The following is a 20,929-nucleotide window of genomic DNA, read 5'->3' on the forward strand; positions in this document are numbered from 1 at the left end:
AGACAAAACACAGTCTTAATTACAGAATTAAATTGATTTAATTGTCAAATTCTATGTACATGCATTACATGGTGACCTGCAGTGTACGGTACGGGGGTCACAGACCTTCATCACCTTTTGTGGAATTCAATTGTGGCGTTTCTATGAGTAGACAATGATTTGAAAAATAACTTTATTGTCAATAAGAAATAACAGTGAAAAGAACACCGCGCCTCACTGCTTGCATTCGGTTTCAAACGTTCAACCCAAAAGATTTGCACTGCTATCATATCTGTAGGACACAACTACTATACATATTGTCCATCTTTAGATTCCCAATGGAGGATTATGGATGTTCATTTGCTGTCGAGGCAAAAAACAAAACCCAACATAATTTTTTACATGTGTATCCACTTTACACACCTGAACAATCTACAGACAATACAAGTTTCCACGCCTGGGAAGAAAGAACATTGCTCTTTCTTTCTTCTTCTTCTTCTTCCATAATTTAAATACCAAAAGACAAAAAAAATCCAAAAGTAACAGTAAAACTAAAGGCCAGTTCCAGAGGACTTGGTTGTCTTAGCCTGTAGTCAAACACAAGTTCAATGGGAGTCCAGACTGACTGAGACCTTGTGACGTCAAAGACCAGCTAGTCGTACTGTGTGCCCACACAAACCAGCAGGGTTTCAAAAATGGCTACCGAAAAGATTTCAAAAGAAAATTAAAGCACTTATTTATCGAAAGACACTTGAAAAATCCAAGCATTTGTCCGAGTCAAACACTGCTATAACGCCCATCTCCTCAGTGCCCAAGAAGCCCAGTGCCTGCAACAAAAATAAAGCATACCCATAAAAAAAAAAATCATAGATTGGTCTAAAAAAACAAACAAACAAAAAAAAAACTTACCTTTAAACCCCTCCTCGGGCATCCCCACTGTAAATTGTGTGGTAGTGTTAGAAAAATACCAACCCACTGCTGTACAACAAATATTAGTAATAGTACTCACCTTGATAGACATCATCCATAGCAGCGAAGTCTGCCATTGGCTCATCGGCCTGCGGTAACAAAGTAGCGCCACGTTTGCATTTCATGAATCCCACAAAAGGTAGACGGCGTGTAAAACATTGAACTACTTTGAATCTATATCAATAGATCACCGTACAGGAAGTACTATACAGAGTTGGAAAGTGTGAATCAGTAATAATATGTCCATGTGTGTACATGTACTATACCTTTAGACAGATGATACTCTCTGGGATGACACCCAAACTTCCCAACGTGGCGGAGTCATCCGTCAGACATTTCCCATCAATGGAGAGGTTCTGGTCAAACGGCGCCACGGAGAATGCGTGCATAATCTAAAAACGTCCAGATCAGTCGTTACTTTTGTATTCAAAAAGTCAAGTCAATCCTAGCGAGGCAAGGCAAGGTACTTTATGGGTGGTTACCTGGATTTTCAGCTCCTTGAGGGTCTGATTTGCAGACACGATGAGGGCTTTCTCGCCTCGAAGCTTCCTGTGCCGCGTGCTTCTCCTGGTTCCGCCCACTTTGGCTGCGTTGCTTCCCGGAGAAGCAGCTCCTGCTGCTGTGAAGGTGCCGTCACTCAGTTTAAGCCGCTTTGTGCCATCTTGTGGCTGGAAGAATACAATGATATCGTCAACTCCGATTGTGCTATGTGAGTGTGCGTGCTTGGTAGATCCTGGAGGACACTTTTCAGATGTTTTACGATGGGAACATCAGGTATTCACTCGACGTGTTCCACTGTCTAAACAAATGGATCATTTTGAGAGTTTACCTGGCTAAAGTCTGGATCTTTCCCTCCTTCTACCTTGGAATGTTCCTCCTTCTCCTCCTCCGCCTCGGAGCTGCTGGCGTTCATCTCTGGAGCTGCCTCTTTAATCATCTGTGAGAGAGCGTGGCGTTGTCAGCAGTCGTCACTGCTAGTTTTTAGGTCATGAACCAAGACCACGGGTGGGTCTGCCGTACCCTTTTGTCTTCAATGATCTTGCGGATGTAAATAGTGGCTTGGGTGTACTCTCGGAGGTCTTTTTGCTGCTGGAAAAGGAAACCTTCTCTGCACTCCCAGCACAGATCTGAATGAGATCAATTTCATTCACAGTTAATAGCGCACATTCACACGTTTTGCCAAGTTCTCAATGAAATCTCACCAGGCTGGGTGGTGTATTTGGTGGTGGGACCATTGGGGGTGGTCTGTTTCAGGCAGTGGATGGAGATGGGCTGGTCCACCATGAAGAGTTTGCTTATCACCTCCCATTCACTGGGCCACAGCAGAGCGATGCTGTGTAGGAGAAACCAGCATTCAGAGCATTACTTTTTATTAGTTTTTTTTTATGAACCTCATTTGGGTTTTTGGCAAAAAATCCAATATGGGGCATCCATAATTACCATTATTATAAATGAAATATATTCCTAGTGACAGCATAAAACAGTACACAACCTCCTGAATAAACTTTAACATTATTAGCCTTCTAGCCGTCAAATAACTTTAGGGGACCTGAGTGGAGAGCAAACAGGAAGTGATGTAGAGGGTTCAGAGGTGAGTTTTAGAGTCGCCAGTTAACCTAACATGCTTTTGGAACGTGGGAGGAAATTGCAGTACCCGCAAAAAAAAAACAAACACATGCGTCCCAATCTCCTGACTGTATGGCAACATGCTAACCACTAGTCCACCGTGCCGGCCCTCCACTGCATCCACTTCCTTTAAAAAAAAAAAAAACAACAACACATATTTCAGCTTCTGGAACTTTAACTGTGTCTCCTAGTTGGCGTAAACATTGCCCCCTCGCTCTCGCTTCTTCTTCTCTTGTGAATTTAATGGTGTTAATAGCATCATACCTCCAGCCCAATGCGACTTACACTACCGCTCAAAAGTGTGGGATCACAAATTCAAATCAAATTTCTTTGTTTTCCAAAGAAAAACACATTTTCATGTATTTCACAAACAATTTTGTCTATTTCACAAACATTTTTATCCATTTCACAAACAATTAAAATGAATCAGATGATCGTCAAAGAATGATCTTTTGCATAGAGTCCTACTATCAACAACTGTCAGTCCTCTGCATCAATCTCCAATCCAAGTTCATCATTTTATAAGGCTAATAGATTATTAGAAAACCCATCTAAAAATCTAAACTAAAATCTCTTACCACTACTTCAGAGAGCAGCACAAACTGGGTCTAACAAGGACAGAAAAACGCTGCACATCTGTGCAAGAAGACAAATATCTGAGAGTGTGTAGTTTAAGACAAAGACGCCTCACAGGTCGTCACCTAAATACGTAGTACCCGTCAATCACCAGTGTCAGTATCAACTATCAACGACTTCAGGATGCTGGACTTCATAGCAGGACTGCCAAGAAAAAGTCATATCTCAGACTAGCCCAAAAAAAAATGTCCAAGTGACCCCAAACTTTTGAGCGGTCGTGTATAAACGAATAGTAATAATACGAGGCGTTGTTTGACTGATGCGACTATTACTGCATTTGCACAGGTGGGTTATTTCAACTTACTGTTGTGCGTCTCCGTTGATGAGCGAGTCGTAGGTGAACATGAAGCCTCCATGCGGGCAAACCAACAGGCTGTTGCCCACATTGGACACTGGGGAGGATTTAGTGGGTCTCCTATGACATCACACACACACACACACACACACAGATGGACCTGGGTACACTTCTCCACACACAAAGTGGATGTACATACCGCTAAAAATGTACCTGATGAATTTTCGCCACTCGTCCACAAAAAACAGAGGGACGATGTAAAGAATATCTGTTTCCTGCAGAGACAAAGAAGACATGATTCATGTACGTTAAGTCGAGCAGGGCGAGAGTTGGGTGCCAGTTGGGTGTTGTTGCAACCTGCGGCCACTTGGTGAGGGTCGGCCGGTTCTTCTCATGGAAGAGGTTGAGTAGCTGGTTCTTCTGGTCCAAAGCCATCATCTTACTCACAGCTTCGTTGTCCTTTTCTTCCTGCTCCAGTGTCTACACACACAAGGACGGCATGTCTCCTCCGTTATGGCAGATTTAACACACACGTTGTTTGCTTCTACTGAGCGGACTCACCAGGCACTGCTGACAGGGACTTTGGTCTTGGGTAAATTCTAGGGCTTTGGGGAAGTATGCTCTCAGCTTGGTCCAAGCTTCAGAAGAAATGAGCTTCCGTTCCGTCTCCATAATACTCAGACCTCCTGAAGCAGGAACAACCACAACGTACATTTGGAGGTTGGGTATGTGACATCACCCTTCCGTGGATGCAGACTGCTCCGATATCGGCACGCATGCAACACGCGTGACGTACCGTGGCTGCAGACGATGTCTTCGTTTAACATCTTCATTGACTCCTCGTTGCTCTCCGAGAGCTCGGGGCTGTCGTCTGCAATCAAACAATTGAACGGATGGGAGAGGATTTACCGCCGGGTACAAAGACAGCAACAAAGCTTTTTCCACTCGTCCTACCTTTGCTGCTGTTGGCGTGGGCGCCATTCCCATTGCTCTGATCATTGCTGGGTTTGCCTTCATGCTCGTCCTCCTCCAGCTGCTCCAAAGCCAACTGCCTCCAGCTACGCAAGGACGCCTTCCCCACCCAGTAACCTTCGACACTGACACACACAAGCCATCGTTTTGAGCGAATGGATCCAAAGAAGTGTTTGATTTGTTTCCTGTAGTTGGTCACCGGGTTTGTGTGCTTCTGAGGAGGAATTTTGGGCCACTCCTTTGTCACTTCTGATCCGATACCAATATAGCAGCCTTAAATATCGCCCGATTCCGACACCAGCACAAATCATATACTTTTACTCCTCATTTGGTAGTGTGGAATATTAGAGAAAGATTGATATTATTCAAACAGAAAACAATAATCATCAACAGCAGGTATGAAGAAAAACCCATCCGTCTACTTTTTTTAATAATCTTACCAACAATGTAGTGGCATCATAATAAAGCCAGGTTTTCAGGTTCTCAATTAAGCCTTTCAACAAATACATAAATAAAGAAACAAATACATATTTCACTCAAATACTAATTCTCTCATAACCCTTTGTCTTTTTTAATAGTCTGTCCCTCTTCGTTTAAAAAAAAATACAGTGAGAACCTTGGTCTGACTTGAACTGAAAAAGATGCAAACTCAATCAATTTTTCCCATAAGAAATAATATCAATCTAATACGTTCCAGAAAGCCAAAAATATTAACACAAAACACATTCTTATAGTTCCACATACAGAAAACAATTCAAAATGGCTCTAAATGATGAACGGAAAGGAATAAACGAACATTTAAGGTTTGTTGCAACACCGCTTTCCTGTGCTGCCATGACTTATTTCAGGAAGTTCTTTCTCACAGTTCAGACTCACGCAGCCTATTAATAATAATTATTGTCCGGTAATCATGAAATGTATGCAAACAGACGACAATGTTGGTGTAAATTTGCAACGTTCAGCGATAAACATGCTAACTGAGGTTCCACTGTACCACAAAATGGTGGACTGTTCATGTCTTCCGGGGGGGTCAAGTAATGATATCCCATACTATACCACTAGAATGACACATATAACAAATTAGACATTGAAAAACAACATGTTCAAGTACAAACTCATATGTTTACCTGGTGCGTTTGACAAGATTGGAGACTTCTTTGTAGTCCTCGTTAAGTCGATTCTTGAGACGCAGCACTCGGCATCGCTGCCCCACACACTCTCGGCACAGAGCGGAGCCTGAGGGTCGGAGAAGATATTAGTCAAATTGTCACGCCAGAAGTGTATCGTGTGTGTTGACAAGTATAGTCATATTTCACTCAAAACTTGCACAACATCTGCTGCATTCTAATAAAACACAAAAAGACAACCACATTCGTATAGCCTGAGTCTCACACACAGGGTGAGCATGCGGTGGGTGACTGCCAGGCCATGCCCCCGTGCCCCCAAAGCCGTAAACCTAGGGTGAAACACTCCTTACCGTCCAGCTTCGGCCCTCCACCGTAGCGCTCGTACAGGACTTGACCGGCTCTCTGAGAAACCCTCTTGACATCTCCCACCTTGTCGGGATGCAGTTTGCCGTGAGAACACAGGAAGTGCGTGTTGTCAATTTCCTTTGTGGCCGTGGAGTCGTCCAACCACTTCTTTAACCAATCCAGGGGTATGAACTCATAAGGCTGCCCTGTGGGGGAGGACACAAGGACAACAGCCGGAATAACCATTTTGGTCAAATACCCGAGGCAGTGTGAGCGAGTGTGTGATGAAGCTCGTTGGTGTGGCGTGGCGAGGTGTCACTACGCCACTGACGTAGTTCTTTGTCATAACAATATTAATAATAATTCTGTTACTACCTCAATCATATTTATTTATTTAACAACCCAATACAATACACATTCATTATTACAGTCATTATTTGCACTGTGACCCATTTATCATTGCACTAAAAATAATATATCTGCAATATGTCTGCTCCTGCATATGCTCCTGTGCAATACTATGTGTATATTTTGGATATCTTGTATATATCTTGTATATATCTTGTTAAATTGTCTTTTTTACTCTACTTTTATATACTTTTTTTTAACTTGACTACTGCACTGAAAGGAGAAGCTCTCCAATCTCGTTGTACATCCTGTATAATGACAATAAAGGCCATTCCATTCCATTCCATTCCAGAATATATGTGCAGGCTTAGCTGCTCCTTTTTATATCTTTTGAATTCACAGAAAAGACAAAAACGTGTGTTCATATTTCCTTAGGACTGTGTCTGCCAGGCAAAATGTCCAAAAAGTGCAGTTTTTCTTGAAGCTAGTGTGCAGCTACAATAAGCGCTCCAAAGCCTCATCCCAGTAGGACTCATCATGAGTTAGAAAAGTCATTTTTGTTGCAGATGTTGATCCCAAATTAGGGGACGAAGAAGCCTGATAATCTGCTCTTTTCTAAGCATTCTAGACTCAAATTCTAACTTCATGTAATGTTGCCTTTACTGACCGTCTCTTGCGGGTAATAGCTCGTACAGCTCCTTCACTTCTTCATGCTTGGCTTTGCCCTTATCCACACTCTGTTTCCTCATGTCCGACATTTCACTGCACCACTCTTCAAATTTATGGTTGTCTTGGTCCACCAACCTCTGAAGGAAGTCTTGTGAGTCGGGACAGAGTTCAAATCAGATGCGTAAGTAAAAATATACACTGCTGCAAGTTGCGACTTAAAGATGCTGCTGGGTCATGAAGGAGACATATTATACAGTACTGTGTCGATATTCAAAATAAGGAGCCTCACCCACCAGGCACTTGAACTATGGTCCTTGAGGGATCTGATGTCTCCTCTTGCTGGATCTTGTACACTAACATGTATGCGTTTCTAGAGCAGTGGAAGCCTTTACTGCACTTGGGTTTTCGTATTTGAGACTTCACCGTTTCAGCTGAGGAAAAAAAGCGAACAGGTACGAAAATGGTTTGACTCCAAAAGACGACTGACAGGGTTTTTACTGTGCAGTGCTCATGTAATCAAGTAATGTCACTCACCAATATCTTCTTCTATACCCAACTGGAGCTTCTTGCCTTCCATCCTTTCAATTTCCTCGTCGTTGAATTTATACCAGTCGCTGGTGCGAGCGTCCTTCACATGTGCAATGTAATGTCCGGAGTATGCACTGATGCCACGGTGGATCAGCACTGCACTCAGCTCATACACACACTTCTGATCTGCAAAACAGAAATACAACATGTATTTAGAAAAATGTACGATGGGGAGTCATAGACTGTGTAGCACCAGTCGAGATTTGCAAATGCGTGTAGTGAGTAGCATTGAACCTAAGCTAATTGCGATCGAATTTTGAACACATAAACATAACATAAACAGCGCATGGAATCCATGGCCCCTCCAGCATTCATAAAAATTCAATAATCCTTATCCTTAATGTCTGGATAAAAAGAACAGCCTATATTATGTGGCGTTTCTCCTCTGATGTGCAGTTTCGCTTTCATGGTGATGGCTTTCCTTTTCTTTGGCGCGGTGCTGCTTGGGAGACATAATTAAGTGCAGTAAATCAACAAGTAGGCCATGTTACGTGGCTGCAGGCACACGATGTGTTCTTCCAAGGTGTTTGCTGTAACTAGTTCTCGAGCGAGTGTCGTGTTTACGGACAGAAATGATATTTAATAATTCATGGGGGTGCGTTCGTAACCACAATACCTTTTTTCACTTCAAAAAAAGGTGCCATGTCCAATTGCTCAGGGAAACTGATGTAGGTGTTGAGTTTCTTCTTGTGGCCAGTTTGTCTAGAGATGACAAACAAGAATGACTCAATATTTGACATTTTGGTGGAAAATGTTTGTACCCCTATGTAAAAGAAAGACATTTCATTGGCCTTTTTTGTGTGTTTTTTCACTGTGTTAGGTGGTTCTAACATTTATACAGTAGCATTTGACAACATTCACATGGTGGAGTGATAAGCTGTGACAAACCTATCAAAGACAAAGCGCATGAGCTGCAGGTTGAGCGTAGGAGGGAGGCTGTGCAGTCGGATCCTCCGGGTAGCGCTCTGTTTACTCTGACAGCTCTCACAGAAATAACGGTTGTCTTCATCCAGTTTCTCCTCCTAAAAAGCATACAAAAAACAATTAGCATTGAAACTCTTTCAAATGGCTTGCAGAGCCTACCTGTACGCTGTCTCATAGCACGTAACTGTGGTGCGTTCAAGAGTGAGAAATTTAAAGCATCATCAGTGAAACAGAAACTAATGTGTCAAAATGGTGGGCTTTCTAGTAGACTGATATAAAGGCAAATATCTCAAACAATTACTGCGGTAACCCAGTCAAGGTTAGCGTTTTTCATTTAACAGCCAAAATTGATGAAAAAATGTTGCCTTGGTTAGCGTACAACATGGGGCGCGTCACTAGCTATTTGTGCTTGATTTGTTTACGCCGCCATCTTGTCATCCAGTTGCTATTGGTGTGGGTGAACGGCTTGTGAGGGCCAGCAGGAGACGCTATTTCAAAGCAAGGCTGCTTTGTGCGGCTCTAACAAAGAAAAGGCTTGCAACCAGTGAGTGCGTTACCAAATTAAAGGCAAGCAGACGCTGCCTAGAAAACTTTTTAATTTGAATTTACATTATTTTCTCTGGGAAAATTTGCCTTGGTTACAGCCCGTTTTGGTTTGAGTCGGACCTTCTGGAACAGATTACTGATGCTTACCAATGCACCACTTTGCATGCAAATGCATCAATTATGCAAGTTAGACAATGACATCATTAGCCCCACAGCATTGAGTCATCATTTGTTATAAACCTGACGGTAACCCACCTTCAGGAACTCTGTGACACACTCTGCAAGGTTCTTGTGGCCCTGGATGTTCAGTTCCAGTTCGTAGAATCTGGACGGCAGCGCAGATGACCGCCCACATTGGTTACATCTTATATAAAACAACAACAACACAAACAGTCAGTGCAAAATAAATAATTCAATATGGCAAAACAAGAACAGGCTTGCACAACATTTCTTTCCTTACACAGTTACGTAGGAAAACTGTCCGCAGAATTGCTGCTGAATTACATTTTGCAGGGTGGAGTTCTTCTGCTTGGATAGTGTGTCCTCCAAAAGGGACAAGAAAAGCTTTGAAAACTCCTGGGCATCCTGGGAGAGAAAATCCAGCAATTTCAGTGCAGCGGAATCATACACCACGAGATTGTGAAGAGAAAGTGTGTGGTTTACTTGCTGCTGTCCCGTGTCCAGGCCGAGAGCTTTGACCAGCCCCGAAGGGTCGATGTATTTTCTGTTGCTATTCTGCAGTAGTGCAAACAGATATTGCAGATGCTCGCATATGGACTGAGGCTCGTAATCTGAAATAGACAACATATCTGTCAGACCACAACTCAATACAAAAGGGACGGAAGATTAGCATAATAGATCCGCTTAAATTAACATTTTAGTAGCAGAAAGGTAGAAATGTTGAATAAATATGTCTTTAAGTGGGAATATCATGAGAAACAAAATCACATTTTTTTTTCAAAAATGACGGTGCAGACAAAGTTATGTTTCAAGGAATAAAGCCATAATATTACAAAAAGAAAATGTATGATGATTATTTACAAAGAAAATTGTAATGTTTGTAAAAGAGAAACATCAAAAATGAGAAAAAACGCAATTTGTTCTTGAAATATACAAAACTTCTTAACAAAATGTGCAAGTGGCTCTTCCATCCTTTCATCTTTCAGTATGTGGCCCCCGATGGAATAATCCAGATGTCCATTTTTTTGCAGAATGGTATAGTCCTAATTGTCGCACTGCATAGAAAATAAATCCAAACATACAGCGTACATTTAAAAGCACATCGAGGACATGAAGCTATGACTTATACCCGATTCTGTCTTATGCTCCTGTGCTCGGGAATTGTAGCACTGATAGAGACTCCGTCGTAACTCCAGGTTGTGGAACCATACTTGCAGGAAAGTGTTGACATAACAGGTTGCACCCAGATTGGTCAAACCAACAAATGTGTTCTAGGGAGGGACAAAAACAGAAAGCAACATTGTTATTAGTTTCATACTTTGCACTTTACTTTCTTCTTATACTGAGCCACATAGAAATGTCATAGAAATAGAAACATTCATTTATTTTGTGTACCTTATCCCGCCGCTCTGAATTTGGATCATCAATATTGTGGAAAGCGTTTTCATCAATCTCTCCAAGCCACGCCTGTTCACCAATACCAACAAGACAGTTGGGATTCCCTTTGCAGTTCCTTCTGTGAAGACACAGCATACAGTACACAGTACACGACTGTTTTTGTTTGTTTGTTTTTTAAAAAAAAACATGACCCATGCATGAAGAACATGCGTACATGTATGACACACTTACAAATGTTGTGTCTAAAACACCCTCACATGTTAAGAACACATAAAAGACAGCGTAACATGTCAACAATAGCTGACAGTTGTACATTCTTTATGTATAAAGTGATGTTTATTGATGTCATTTGATGAAATGTCGCATTATAGTCACTCCAATACGACGATTAAAGAGGAGCCGATTTTTCTACAGCCAAGAAACTAAACAAGCTGTTGATGTCCATGAACACGTCTTTGTGAGACATTTAAAAAATGAACATAACCTTTGCTGTTATTCCAACAAAAACAAAATGTTAGTACCTGCAGGTTCCTCTCTTGCAGGCCGGAAGACTGATGCGGTATGCTAGCTCGATGTGCTCCTGGCTGATTTCCTCTGGTGTTACACTTTCCACCCAACGCCAAGCCGCTTTCTCCAACTGTAAGCGGGGCGCCATAGTCCTGAAACGCAACGTTAGCTAAAAGGATCAAATGTGTGAACGGACAGACTGCTGTGTCATTACAATGAGTAAACTACTTGAAGACATGCTAACCTAACCGGCTAACAGCAGCCAAACGCATCCTAGCAGGTCATTGCCTGTTTTCAGGGTGATAACCCCGAAAGCAACCTACCAACATTAGCTGTGTGCCGCTATCTGAAACAATAAAGGTAGCCGAACAAAGCCAAACGGTATTTCAGTGGCATTGCGCTGCCTCAAAACACCGCACTGATATAATCCATAGCGACGACATATTCGCCGGACAGCATCAAAAGTACGAAGTGCCTTGCTTCTACTACTGCTAGCTTGGCTGCTAGCTTGCTAACACGTAGCATGTCTCTATCCGATCTACATTGTAGCCTTTAATGCTATATAAAGCAAACGACTTCATTAGGATGATGATTTAAGACAACATCAAATATAATCGAACCTGGCTTCACCAATTTTGTCGTGTGATTTCACATTTTATTGACGTTTATTTCAGATTTAGCGCCCATTTGTCTACATAGGATGTATTACTGCTGGGTTAAAATCCACGTGACGTCAATGACTGACGCCGCGGCTGGAGGATGAGACAAAAATGCTGCGTTTAGGAGCTTCTTTTTCTGTAGGAATTCTGACATAGTTGCGTTTGCAGCAATAAAACGATCACATTTGTACAATAACAATCTTGTTTGTAACATTTGTTTTCTAAAATGTACACGGCAGTGACATAAATTAGTTTTTATAGTTTTATTCTGGTCCACAGGGTGTTTCAGCAGCTAAATACTGTTAGTATGTGTGTCATTTATCTTCATAGGATGTACTCAAAAGTACAAAACTGTATTTAATATGTGAACATCTGATTTTCTGAGGTGCTTAAATATTGGTTTGAATTATGTGGTATGAATGATTGTGTTTTATGTGAATTTTAATGTGAATTCACGTCATTTCATACTGTAAACATCATAACTACTGACAACAATGGAAAGCTACATTGACAATAAATTAACTCAACTGCATGTGTATGCTAGCTGGCATCAAGTGAAGTATTCCGAAGTCGACATCATTCAATTCAACCGTTTATCAATTAGCTTTGCAGGCGAAATGTCCTGAAAAACGTCACAGAAAGAGTAATGTGTGAGTTTCTGATTGTACTTGAATGCAACATGGCTCCTAATCCCTACGGAGATGATGAATGGACGGGACCCCGCCCCTTTTACAGTTGTTCAAGTGAAGTCTACCTGCAGCAGGCAGGTACGTCCAGCAAGCCTCGACTCAACACTTTCTACACCGCTCCACAAGGTAAAGCTTTATTTTATTCTCAACTTGCTGACATATTTTAGATATTAGTGCTTTAAACTCCATTAGCTGCATTTTCAAACTCATATTTGGACAAGTATCTGCTCTAATTTCTGGAAACTAATTAAAATAATATTGTTATAGTAAATAATACTTCTGTATGTGTCCAGGCAACGTTTTAAAATTTACAAATTAATGACAAATTGAGAGTTTTCATAAATATTCTTGGCTATAATGAAGATAAATACATTTTGGCTGTCCAGAGTACTGTAACTTTTCAAGGCCAGGATCAACACACACAGAAAAAAAAAACCAAAAACGACCCATTTTGCCACGGAATCATGTGTTAATCCATTCCCTCAGACACAGTAGCGGTGTCGGATAGGATAGAGCGTTGGAGGAGGGCAGATAGGTCGCAAGCTTAACCCACCACTGCTATTTACCTCTTTAATCCTCTGCCTTTTTGAGTGTTGTGCAACTGATAGAAAAAGGCTTTACCCAGCTGGGACTGACCTCAGGCATGGACATGCAAGTGTTTATGTAACCAGGAAGCGGCTCATGGAGCACCATCTCAGAGGGGGGGACGCTTTAGGGGCCAATGAAGACCCATCATGGCTCTCAACTGGTACACTACATTTGGATTCAATGAAGATGTTTACCTAATAATCATTCAAATATAACAATTCAGTATTTTGACATGTAATAAAAATACACTTTATTGACAATAATTATAGTTTCACGTGCAAAAAACAATGTGAAATAATTAGAAATTATATATAAAATGGATCAATGATTCAAAACAGTGAGGAGCAGCAAGGGCGGAGAGAATGGGAAGCCATCTTTGTAGTTTGTGATGAGTTCTTTATTGAATTCTGGCCTTCTTTATCAAATTCCTGGTACTCCATGGTGGGTTATTTTAGCAGTGACTGCACAGTGAGTCCCATAGAAGTCCCACAGAAGTCACTTCTTGTAAATTTTCTTCTTGTAATTATTAATTATTATTATTATTAATTATTAAATAAAATGACCACTTGATCTTATCATATTACTGCAATTTTTTTCATTTTTACTATTGCAGTGTTTTTAAAAAATGTATTTTTGTTAAATTATACTTTCAGAATATGGTGCGGGCCAATAAAAAAACAGCAACGGGCCACAAATGGCCCCCGGGCCGCAGTTTGCACACCGCCGCTTTAGCATATCAATATGAGGAGTAGAATGATGGAACAAACTGAGTACGGAACTCATGCAAAGTATAATTAGTTTGTCCGACATTGTCCACTTCTCAATTTCCGATACCGATATCAGCTGATACCGATATCCCATGACATACCTCCTGTGGTGGAATGAACACTTCATCAACCGTCAACCAACTGACATCAACCAATATTGTATTTTTATGCTGATATCGAGCCAATAATTAATAGATATCAGATAATTATCAAAATCCCTGATAATTAGTGTATGTTGTCAGCATTTTCATCCATGATATTTTGATGTTTCAGGAGTCTACGGCAACGTCAGAGCCAAAATGGGGCGGAAGGAGATTGTCTGCAGCTGGAAGAAACCCATAAATAACATCAAGGATGTGTTTGACTTCAAGGGGAAGATGGGAACGTGAGTACTGCAGCTGTCAATCACCAACCACAGAGAGCTTTTGTTGAATGTTTTGATGGTTTTCTTGATAGAAACGACATTTTGATGTTGGATGGTGGTCCTTGGCGGTGGTTGGGGGGGGGGGCGTAGGCGCAAATTGGCAGCCATGGGCAGCTGTGTCTACAGATGTAGATTGCCACCACTAGTGTATGACTGGGAGTATATTAATAATTCATTGTGATGCGTTCTGGGTGCCTTAAAAAGCGCTACATAATATATCATGTATTCTATTCTGATTATTTTGAGGACTGACTGGGTTCCGATTGGCACATGCTTTAAGGATAAGGCCTTCGGTACCTTTCTCTCAGTGTACTTTATCAATGGGACCTTTCAGCCAGTCTGCGTAATCCACTCAACATGTTCGCAGACGTACGATTTTCATGTTGGCGGTACACATTTCCAGTCTTGCAAAAATCCAACTGTTGCAGCGATACGAGTCTGCTCCCTGACTACTGCCGAGATACCCTTGAGCAAGGTTTCAGGGTCAGCGTATGTATAGAGTACAGCGCTTCAATCACGACCTGACCTCTTTACAATGAACCGCAACTGACTGAGCCGCAACAAACACTTGTTAATGGATGATAAGCCTATTACCTCATTGCTGTCTTGCAGGCTCTGATCTACTTTAAGCACTCATGGCCTGGTGTGAATAAGTGTGTGTGTGTGTCTGTCTCTCATCACCGACGTCAGAATAGAGCAGTGTGAGAACATCCTAGCACTACTTCATTATGGGATTAAGACTCTGACTGAATGTGGGAACGTACAGTTCCCTGTGTAGTGTTGTCACCCAGTGGGTACCCACTTACAAATACATAAACAAATATTCACTACAACAATCAACATGTTGATCAAAAAATCCAGAACATTTAACTCAACTAAAACTCACTCTCTGACTCTTCTTTCCTTCATGCCTCTGCTCTTTCTGTGTTGTGCAGGGGGTCTTTTTCTGAAGTTTTTATGGTGAGAGAGAAGAAAACCGGGAAATTGTTTGCTCTGAAATGCCTGAAGAAAAAACATCTTGCTCACAGTAACCTGGAAAATGAAATCAATGTGCTGAAGAGGTAAAACACAAATACATATTTGAATTTCTCTAACTTTTTAGTTTGCGATATACCACAGGGGTCAACACCGGGACCAAAATTGTTTATGTTTATTGTTATGTAAATCACACCTGTAATGCGTATGCAATCAGGGACCAAAGATCACACCATACTCTTTACAGTTCTCGAGTGTTACCATGTCTGAATTAAACCGCAAATACAGTGGAACCTCAGTTTTCCTATGCCCACGTTTTGGCAGGATTCGTTTTTCGGTGGAAATTTCTCGGTTGTTTTTTTACTGTGTGGCTAACAAACTAATCCGCGGAATGGAGTGCTCAAACAAAACATTCACACATTTGTGACTCGGTCTCTATAAAGAATAGACAGTGATTCTCTTAGAGTTGGGACACTATAGACAGATTCCGGCCAGCGAATCCTTTAATCATGCTTCAATGTATGATTTATTAGTTTAGAGAAGGCACACATAATGACATATAACTTTGTATTTGTCTTTTTACATCTTCCAAAACGGCGGCATGTGCCCTGCGCTGATGAGACGTTCAGGCACACTGCGCATTTCTCATTTTCTGCATGTTAAACCATAATTATTATTTTAAAAATGTGTTTTTTGTTCATATTTGTGGGTATCTGCAATGGATAACTTGTATTAATATTATTTTGTATGGAAAAAAATGAATGAAATGATGAAAACTGAGCTTCCGTTGTATTGACAGTGTGTCAATGATGTCAAAATCTAAAAGCCTCTTTAATGGTTTCAGGATAAAACACGACAATGTGGTCGAGCTGGAGGATTTTTACGAGAGTCGAACCCACTATTACCTGGTCATGCAACTGTAAGTGGATTATTTTATTGTTTCAGTTGCAACGTAAGGACATTTTTTTTATTACTAATGATACTTTTGATCTGTTTGTAGCGTGTCAGGTGGGGAGCTGTTTGATCGCATTTTAGACAAAGGTGTTTTCACGGAGAAGGATGCCAGCTCGGTGATCAAACAGGTACTGGAGGCCGTCAGCTACCTGCATGAAAACAGCATCGTGCACCGGGACCTGAAGGTAAAAAGGGACATCATCTGATTCATCACATTTTTTTTGGGAATGACATCTCCACACACAATTTGTTGTACTTTTGTAGCCGGAGAATCTGCTGTTCTACAACACAGATGAGAATGCAAAGATCATGGTCAGTGACTTTGGCCTGTCCAAGACATTAGAGCATGGGGTGATGTCCACAGCCTGTGGGACACCAGGATATGTTGGTGAGTCACTCCAAGATATACACATCCTCCTTTTTCCCACAGATCCAATACATTCCATGTTGTTTCTATGCATGACTTTTGTTCTTCCCTGCAGCTCCTGAGGTTTTGGCCCAAAAACCGTACAGCAAAGCAGTCGACTGTTGGTCCATCGGAGTTATTACTTATATCTTGTAAGTACCTTTCTTACCTTGGAGCTCTGTGTTTCTGTAGATTTAGTTCAAGTACAATAAGGTACACAAAAATACAGTAGATACTGAGGTAGTAATGAAGAACTAATCACTAAGGCACATACGTTTAGAGTAGTTACTGAGGAACTAATGAAGAATCAATGAGGAACAAATGAGTAGTGGTTAGGGTTAGAGTTACGTATGAATGTTTTTTTTCCTCATACTGTCATATTGTGTACCATTGCTACTACTATTATATTATTATTACATTACTCAGGTGGCAGTCCCGCAAAGACTGGGTTCTGTTCAGTTGTTAACCTGTCGTCTCCGTGCTGCAGGTTGTGTGGCTACCCTCCATTCTTTGAGGAGAACGAGACGCGTCTGTTTTCAAAGATCATGAGAGCTGAGTACGCCTTTCACTCTCCCTTTTGGGATGACATCTCGCAGTCAGGTACCAAAATATCATAGTAATAATAATATACACTACCGCTCATAAGTTTGGGATACCTTGGACATTTTTTGAGCCACTCTGAGATTTTTTTTCGTGGCATCGTTTTTTTTTTCGTGCATCGTTTTTTTTTTCATGCATCGTTTTTCTGTCCTTGTTAGACCCAGTTTGTGCTGCTCTCTGAATGGAGTAGTGGTAAGAGATTTTAGTTTAAGTTTTGATTTTTGGATGGGTTTTTAATGAATCTATTAGCCTTATAAAATGATGAACTTGGATTAGCAGCCATACCAGGAGATTGATGGTGAGGACTGACAGTTGTTGATAGTAGGCCTCTATGCAAAAATGTAGATTCTTCTTTGAAAATCATCAGATTCATTTTAATTGTTTGTGAATTGGAGAAAAATGTTTGTGAAATCGAAAAATTGTTTGTGAAATGCAAGAAAATTAGTTTTTCTTTGGAAAACAAAGAAATTTGCAAGTGATCCCAAACATGTGAGCGGTAGTGTATATTGTTGTCATGAATACAACATTTGTCGAGCCCTCACATGTCTGCAGTTTTTTGCAATTCCATTGACAATTATTTCAGTCAATTTGTCAGAGGGCGGCTGGTTAAGGCCCTGATGTTCCGTGAGTGGCGGAAGCCAGGCATTGAAACTGTCCAAGAACCCGCAGACAAATCCCCAAATATGTCTGTTTAGATTCTCAGTCATCCAGATCCTAATAATCTGCAAAGCTTAAACTGCGGCAACTAGACTTTTATTGTTTTTTTAGGATATTTCACCTTGAATCCAGAAGGATTTTTAGTTCTGAGTGTGGAGCGTCTCAATTTATGTCTCTGGTGGAGTTTCTTATTTTATACAGTACAACCAAAGAGAACTGCCAGATCCCCTCCAGGATCTGAGACAAAACAGTTTGGGAATCAACTGACATGATTTTTGTATGAACAGGCATGTGTTTCATCCCTTCACAGCAATAGACTTCATTAGGAACATGATGGAGAAAAACCCCACTAAACGCTTCACCACGGAACAGGCCCTCCGGCACCCCTGGTCAGTCTTTCATCAAACATGAACATAGAATGCAACCTGGATATTTCAACATAACCAATATCTCACTGACTGTTGCAGGATTGATGGCGACACAGCTAAAGACCAAGACATTTATCAGTCCGTCTGTGAGCAGATAGAAAGGAATTTTGCCAAATCCAAATGGAAGGTTAGTAAGACTCATTACGAAGGTTTGTCTTTAGATCCAAACAATTGCAATGCCAGCACTGGAGAGAAAGATTAGCTGGCAGTGAAGGTTTAGCGAAGTCCAATAGACCTGTGAAGTGGTTTTGTTTTTTTTAGTGACCTCCATCAGAGAGGTGGCAAAATGGGTGTGAACTTGTTTATTTAGTTGTTGGGATATTAAGCTCAAATTGTCGGACCCAACCCCCAACTTTTTGAACCCATGGACCGACTCTTGTTGCCACAAGCCTTTGTCGGACCGGGGGATCGCAGGCTCATACGTGATAGCGATTTGACGCCATTTCATTATCGTGTATTGTGTAAAACTAAGACAGGAACAACATCAAATTAAAAGCACAAAATGACTTTTGACCATCCACCAGTACAAGCCTGGAGTTTGTTTTTCTGTTGTTGTTGCCGTTAGCACTCAATAAGGTCATCAAACCTTGTCTTTATGCATTCCCACACAGTACAAACACTTGGGACCAAATATGAAATGAAAGAATAATACAGCATGGGACAAAGTTAGATGGTGCGTTCAAGGACTGTCAAACAAAGTGGGATTTCTAACTGTATTTTTTTAATAAAACAATGGCCCATATTTCCAAAATGGTGAAAATTGGATCCATTTACTTAAACAGGTCTAGATGATTAGTCTAAAAAAGACTAATGTTCCAACTAGATAGGACAGCTCGAGTCTGACAAGTTGATGCAGGTTCCAAAAAAGGCATGCCCAGACAATAACGATTTATCTTACCTGGTACAAAACAACAGTCGTTAAGATAAAATAGAGTGGGGCCTCTGCCTACCAACGACAGTCGTGTGTGTGTGTGTGTTTGATGCTAACACAACACTTACCGCATTTCTGTGTGCATTTTCAACAGCAAGCCTACAATGCAAGTACAGCCATCAACCTCATGAAGAAAGGGCAGGTGTCCCAGAGGGAGCCCTCTTCTACCGCTCTTTCATTGCCCCACATCATTTTACACACCTCCTCTCAGACTGACCTGGAAGCACTGGGACCTTGCCATGACGTGGATCAGTCCCTAGACCCCAATGGAAATCCATTGCATGCTTCCAGGCTTGTTACTTCCGCTTCTGAGCCCAGCAGGAGTCTCTGCCCGCCGCTCAGAGGCCATCATAGCGAACGTGATTATGCGCTTGCGGAACCAAGAGAAGTCCACTCCTTGGACTCTGACAATGGCATCGCTTTTATGTCTTCCAAAAGGTGATTGACATCACGTTGTGGTTTTTGACACTGATGGATTCATTCCTGGCTAAAGATAATCCTGGTTGTGTTGCAGTATGGATGCTGTGGCTCAGAGGAAGGACGGGTCTCTGCAGTCTGGGGTTTGCTCCGTCATGTGACGTGCGGTCAGATAACCCGAGCATCATCTCATGTAAGTAAAGGCTCGCCACATTTGAAAGATCGCTGCTTTGTACTGAAAAAATCAAACTTCTCTTCTAGCGGCATCCTCGCTTTGACGATGTCAACATGTCTGCTCAAGAGAAGCGGTTTTGCAGGAATGGTTCCAAACATCAGCGAACGCTCTTTCTCGTGCTTAACTACAGTCTGTGCAGCCGTTACTCGCTACATCACGGTTCCAACATCGGCCCCCACTCTAGCGTGGTGTTTCAAAAATGTATTTTTTCTTGAATGATCGCTGTTTTGTGCTTGACTATGATAAGATAAAATAAGATATGCCTTTATTAGTCCCATAGGGTGACATTCCATATTTACAGCAGCACACAACAGCTTAGAAAGTTCAAAATAAAGGTAATACATATCAAGACGTTACGGTATATAATAACTATGTACAGCTGAGTACATGTTGATCAAGACACAGCTTTATTGCATGGTATTGCACTTGTTTATTGCATGGTTATTGCACAGTTTTTGGCGCAGTTTATATTATGGAGTCCCGACAGCTGCAGGAAGGAAAGACCTGTGATATCTTTCCTTCGCACACTTTGGATGTATTTGTATGATTATGGACCTTTATTTGTCAAAAAATACTAAACGGTAAGTTATATGTAGTATTCTGGTCGCTAGGTTGCCAGTAATGTTATGTTGATGAGACAAGACGTTGTATTACAAGACATGCCTGACATGAGTAAAAAAAAAAAGTGTGTGGAAGTGGTAAGTGTTTTGCTTCATACTTTGTCCTTCTTCCCCACTCCATTTGAAACAGTTTTTCAAGTTAAGAATAAATAAATGGACCTACGTTGCTAGAATGATCTCATAACCCGCGCAATGTGGTGTAAACAAAGAATAATACGAGTGCAAAGATGACTATAGGGATGCTATTTCATGTCTACAGGGCTCTAATAATGTCCAAACCTGTATTTAGAAAGTAATAAACAGGTTTTCTATGCTCTGTGATAAATGAGGGACAATTGTAGTTACATCAGGGATGTGTTTGTGTGTTAGTGGGTGTCAACCAAAGAGGTCCAAAGAACTCTTATTTTGAAGGCCGGAAGTCTGTCGTGTGAGTTGTAAAGGTGTCTTGACTGCCTCTTCGTCGGTGCTCA

The 20,929-nt window shown here is 41.3% G+C and overlaps 2 protein-coding genes across 5 annotated transcripts; one reads left to right on the forward strand and one right to left on the reverse strand.

Moving 5' to 3' along the window:
- Positions 1-158: 158 nt before the first annotated feature.
- Positions 159-11,846, reverse strand: usp48 (ubiquitin specific peptidase 48). 4 transcript variants are annotated; one of them, XM_058078909.2, is made up of 28 exons: positions 11,730-11,846; positions 11,124-11,261; positions 10,600-10,720; positions 10,334-10,475; positions 9,688-9,815; positions 9,485-9,609; positions 9,280-9,388; positions 8,443-8,576; positions 8,171-8,256; positions 7,501-7,680; positions 7,260-7,397; positions 6,965-7,114; positions 5,955-6,155; positions 5,605-5,713; positions 4,460-4,602; positions 4,302-4,376; positions 4,067-4,191; positions 3,863-3,985; positions 3,719-3,780; positions 3,515-3,625; positions 2,151-2,281; positions 1,969-2,075; positions 1,778-1,885; positions 1,431-1,616; positions 1,215-1,340; positions 989-1,037; positions 889-915; positions 159-806 (listed from the first exon to the last, which is right to left on the reverse strand). In XM_058078909.2, exons 2-28 carry the CDS (start codon positions 11,255-11,257, stop codon positions 784-786), a joined length of 3,153 nt encoding a protein of 1,050 aa, XP_057934892.2. In that variant the 5' UTR covers positions 11,258-11,261; positions 11,730-11,846; the 3' UTR covers positions 159-783. The 4 variants fall into 4 exon arrangements, with proteins under 4 accessions (XP_057934892.2, XP_057934893.2, XP_057934894.2 ...); XM_058078910.2 differs by having other exon boundaries at positions 11,124-11,278; positions 11,730-11,831; XM_058078911.2 differs by lacking the exon at positions 11,730-11,846 and adding an exon at positions 11,433-11,651.
- Positions 11,847-12,425: 579 nt separating this feature from the next.
- LOC131133222 (calcium/calmodulin-dependent protein kinase type 1D-like) lies at positions 12,426-20,862 on the forward strand. The gene is made up of 13 exons (XM_058078922.2): positions 12,426-12,583; positions 14,086-14,197; positions 15,172-15,297; positions 16,056-16,130; positions 16,212-16,350; positions 16,430-16,553; positions 16,648-16,723; positions 17,059-17,171; positions 18,139-18,217; positions 18,296-18,383; positions 19,282-19,625; positions 19,702-19,797; positions 19,866-20,862. The coding sequence occupies exons 1-12, from the start codon at positions 12,448-12,450 to the stop codon at positions 19,763-19,765; spliced, it is 1,476 nt and encodes a 491-aa protein (XP_057934905.2). The 5' UTR covers positions 12,426-12,447; the 3' UTR covers positions 19,766-19,797; positions 19,866-20,862.
- The last annotated feature ends 67 nt before the right edge of the window (positions 20,863-20,929 follow it).

This window comes from Doryrhamphus excisus, linkage group LG11 (assembly GCF_037039965.1).
Source record: "Doryrhamphus excisus strain RoL-2023G ecotype Guam linkage group LG11, RoL_Dexc_Guam_v1.1, whole genome shotgun sequence".
NCBI lineage: Eukaryota > Metazoa > Chordata > Actinopteri > Syngnathiformes > Syngnathidae > Doryrhamphus > Doryrhamphus excisus.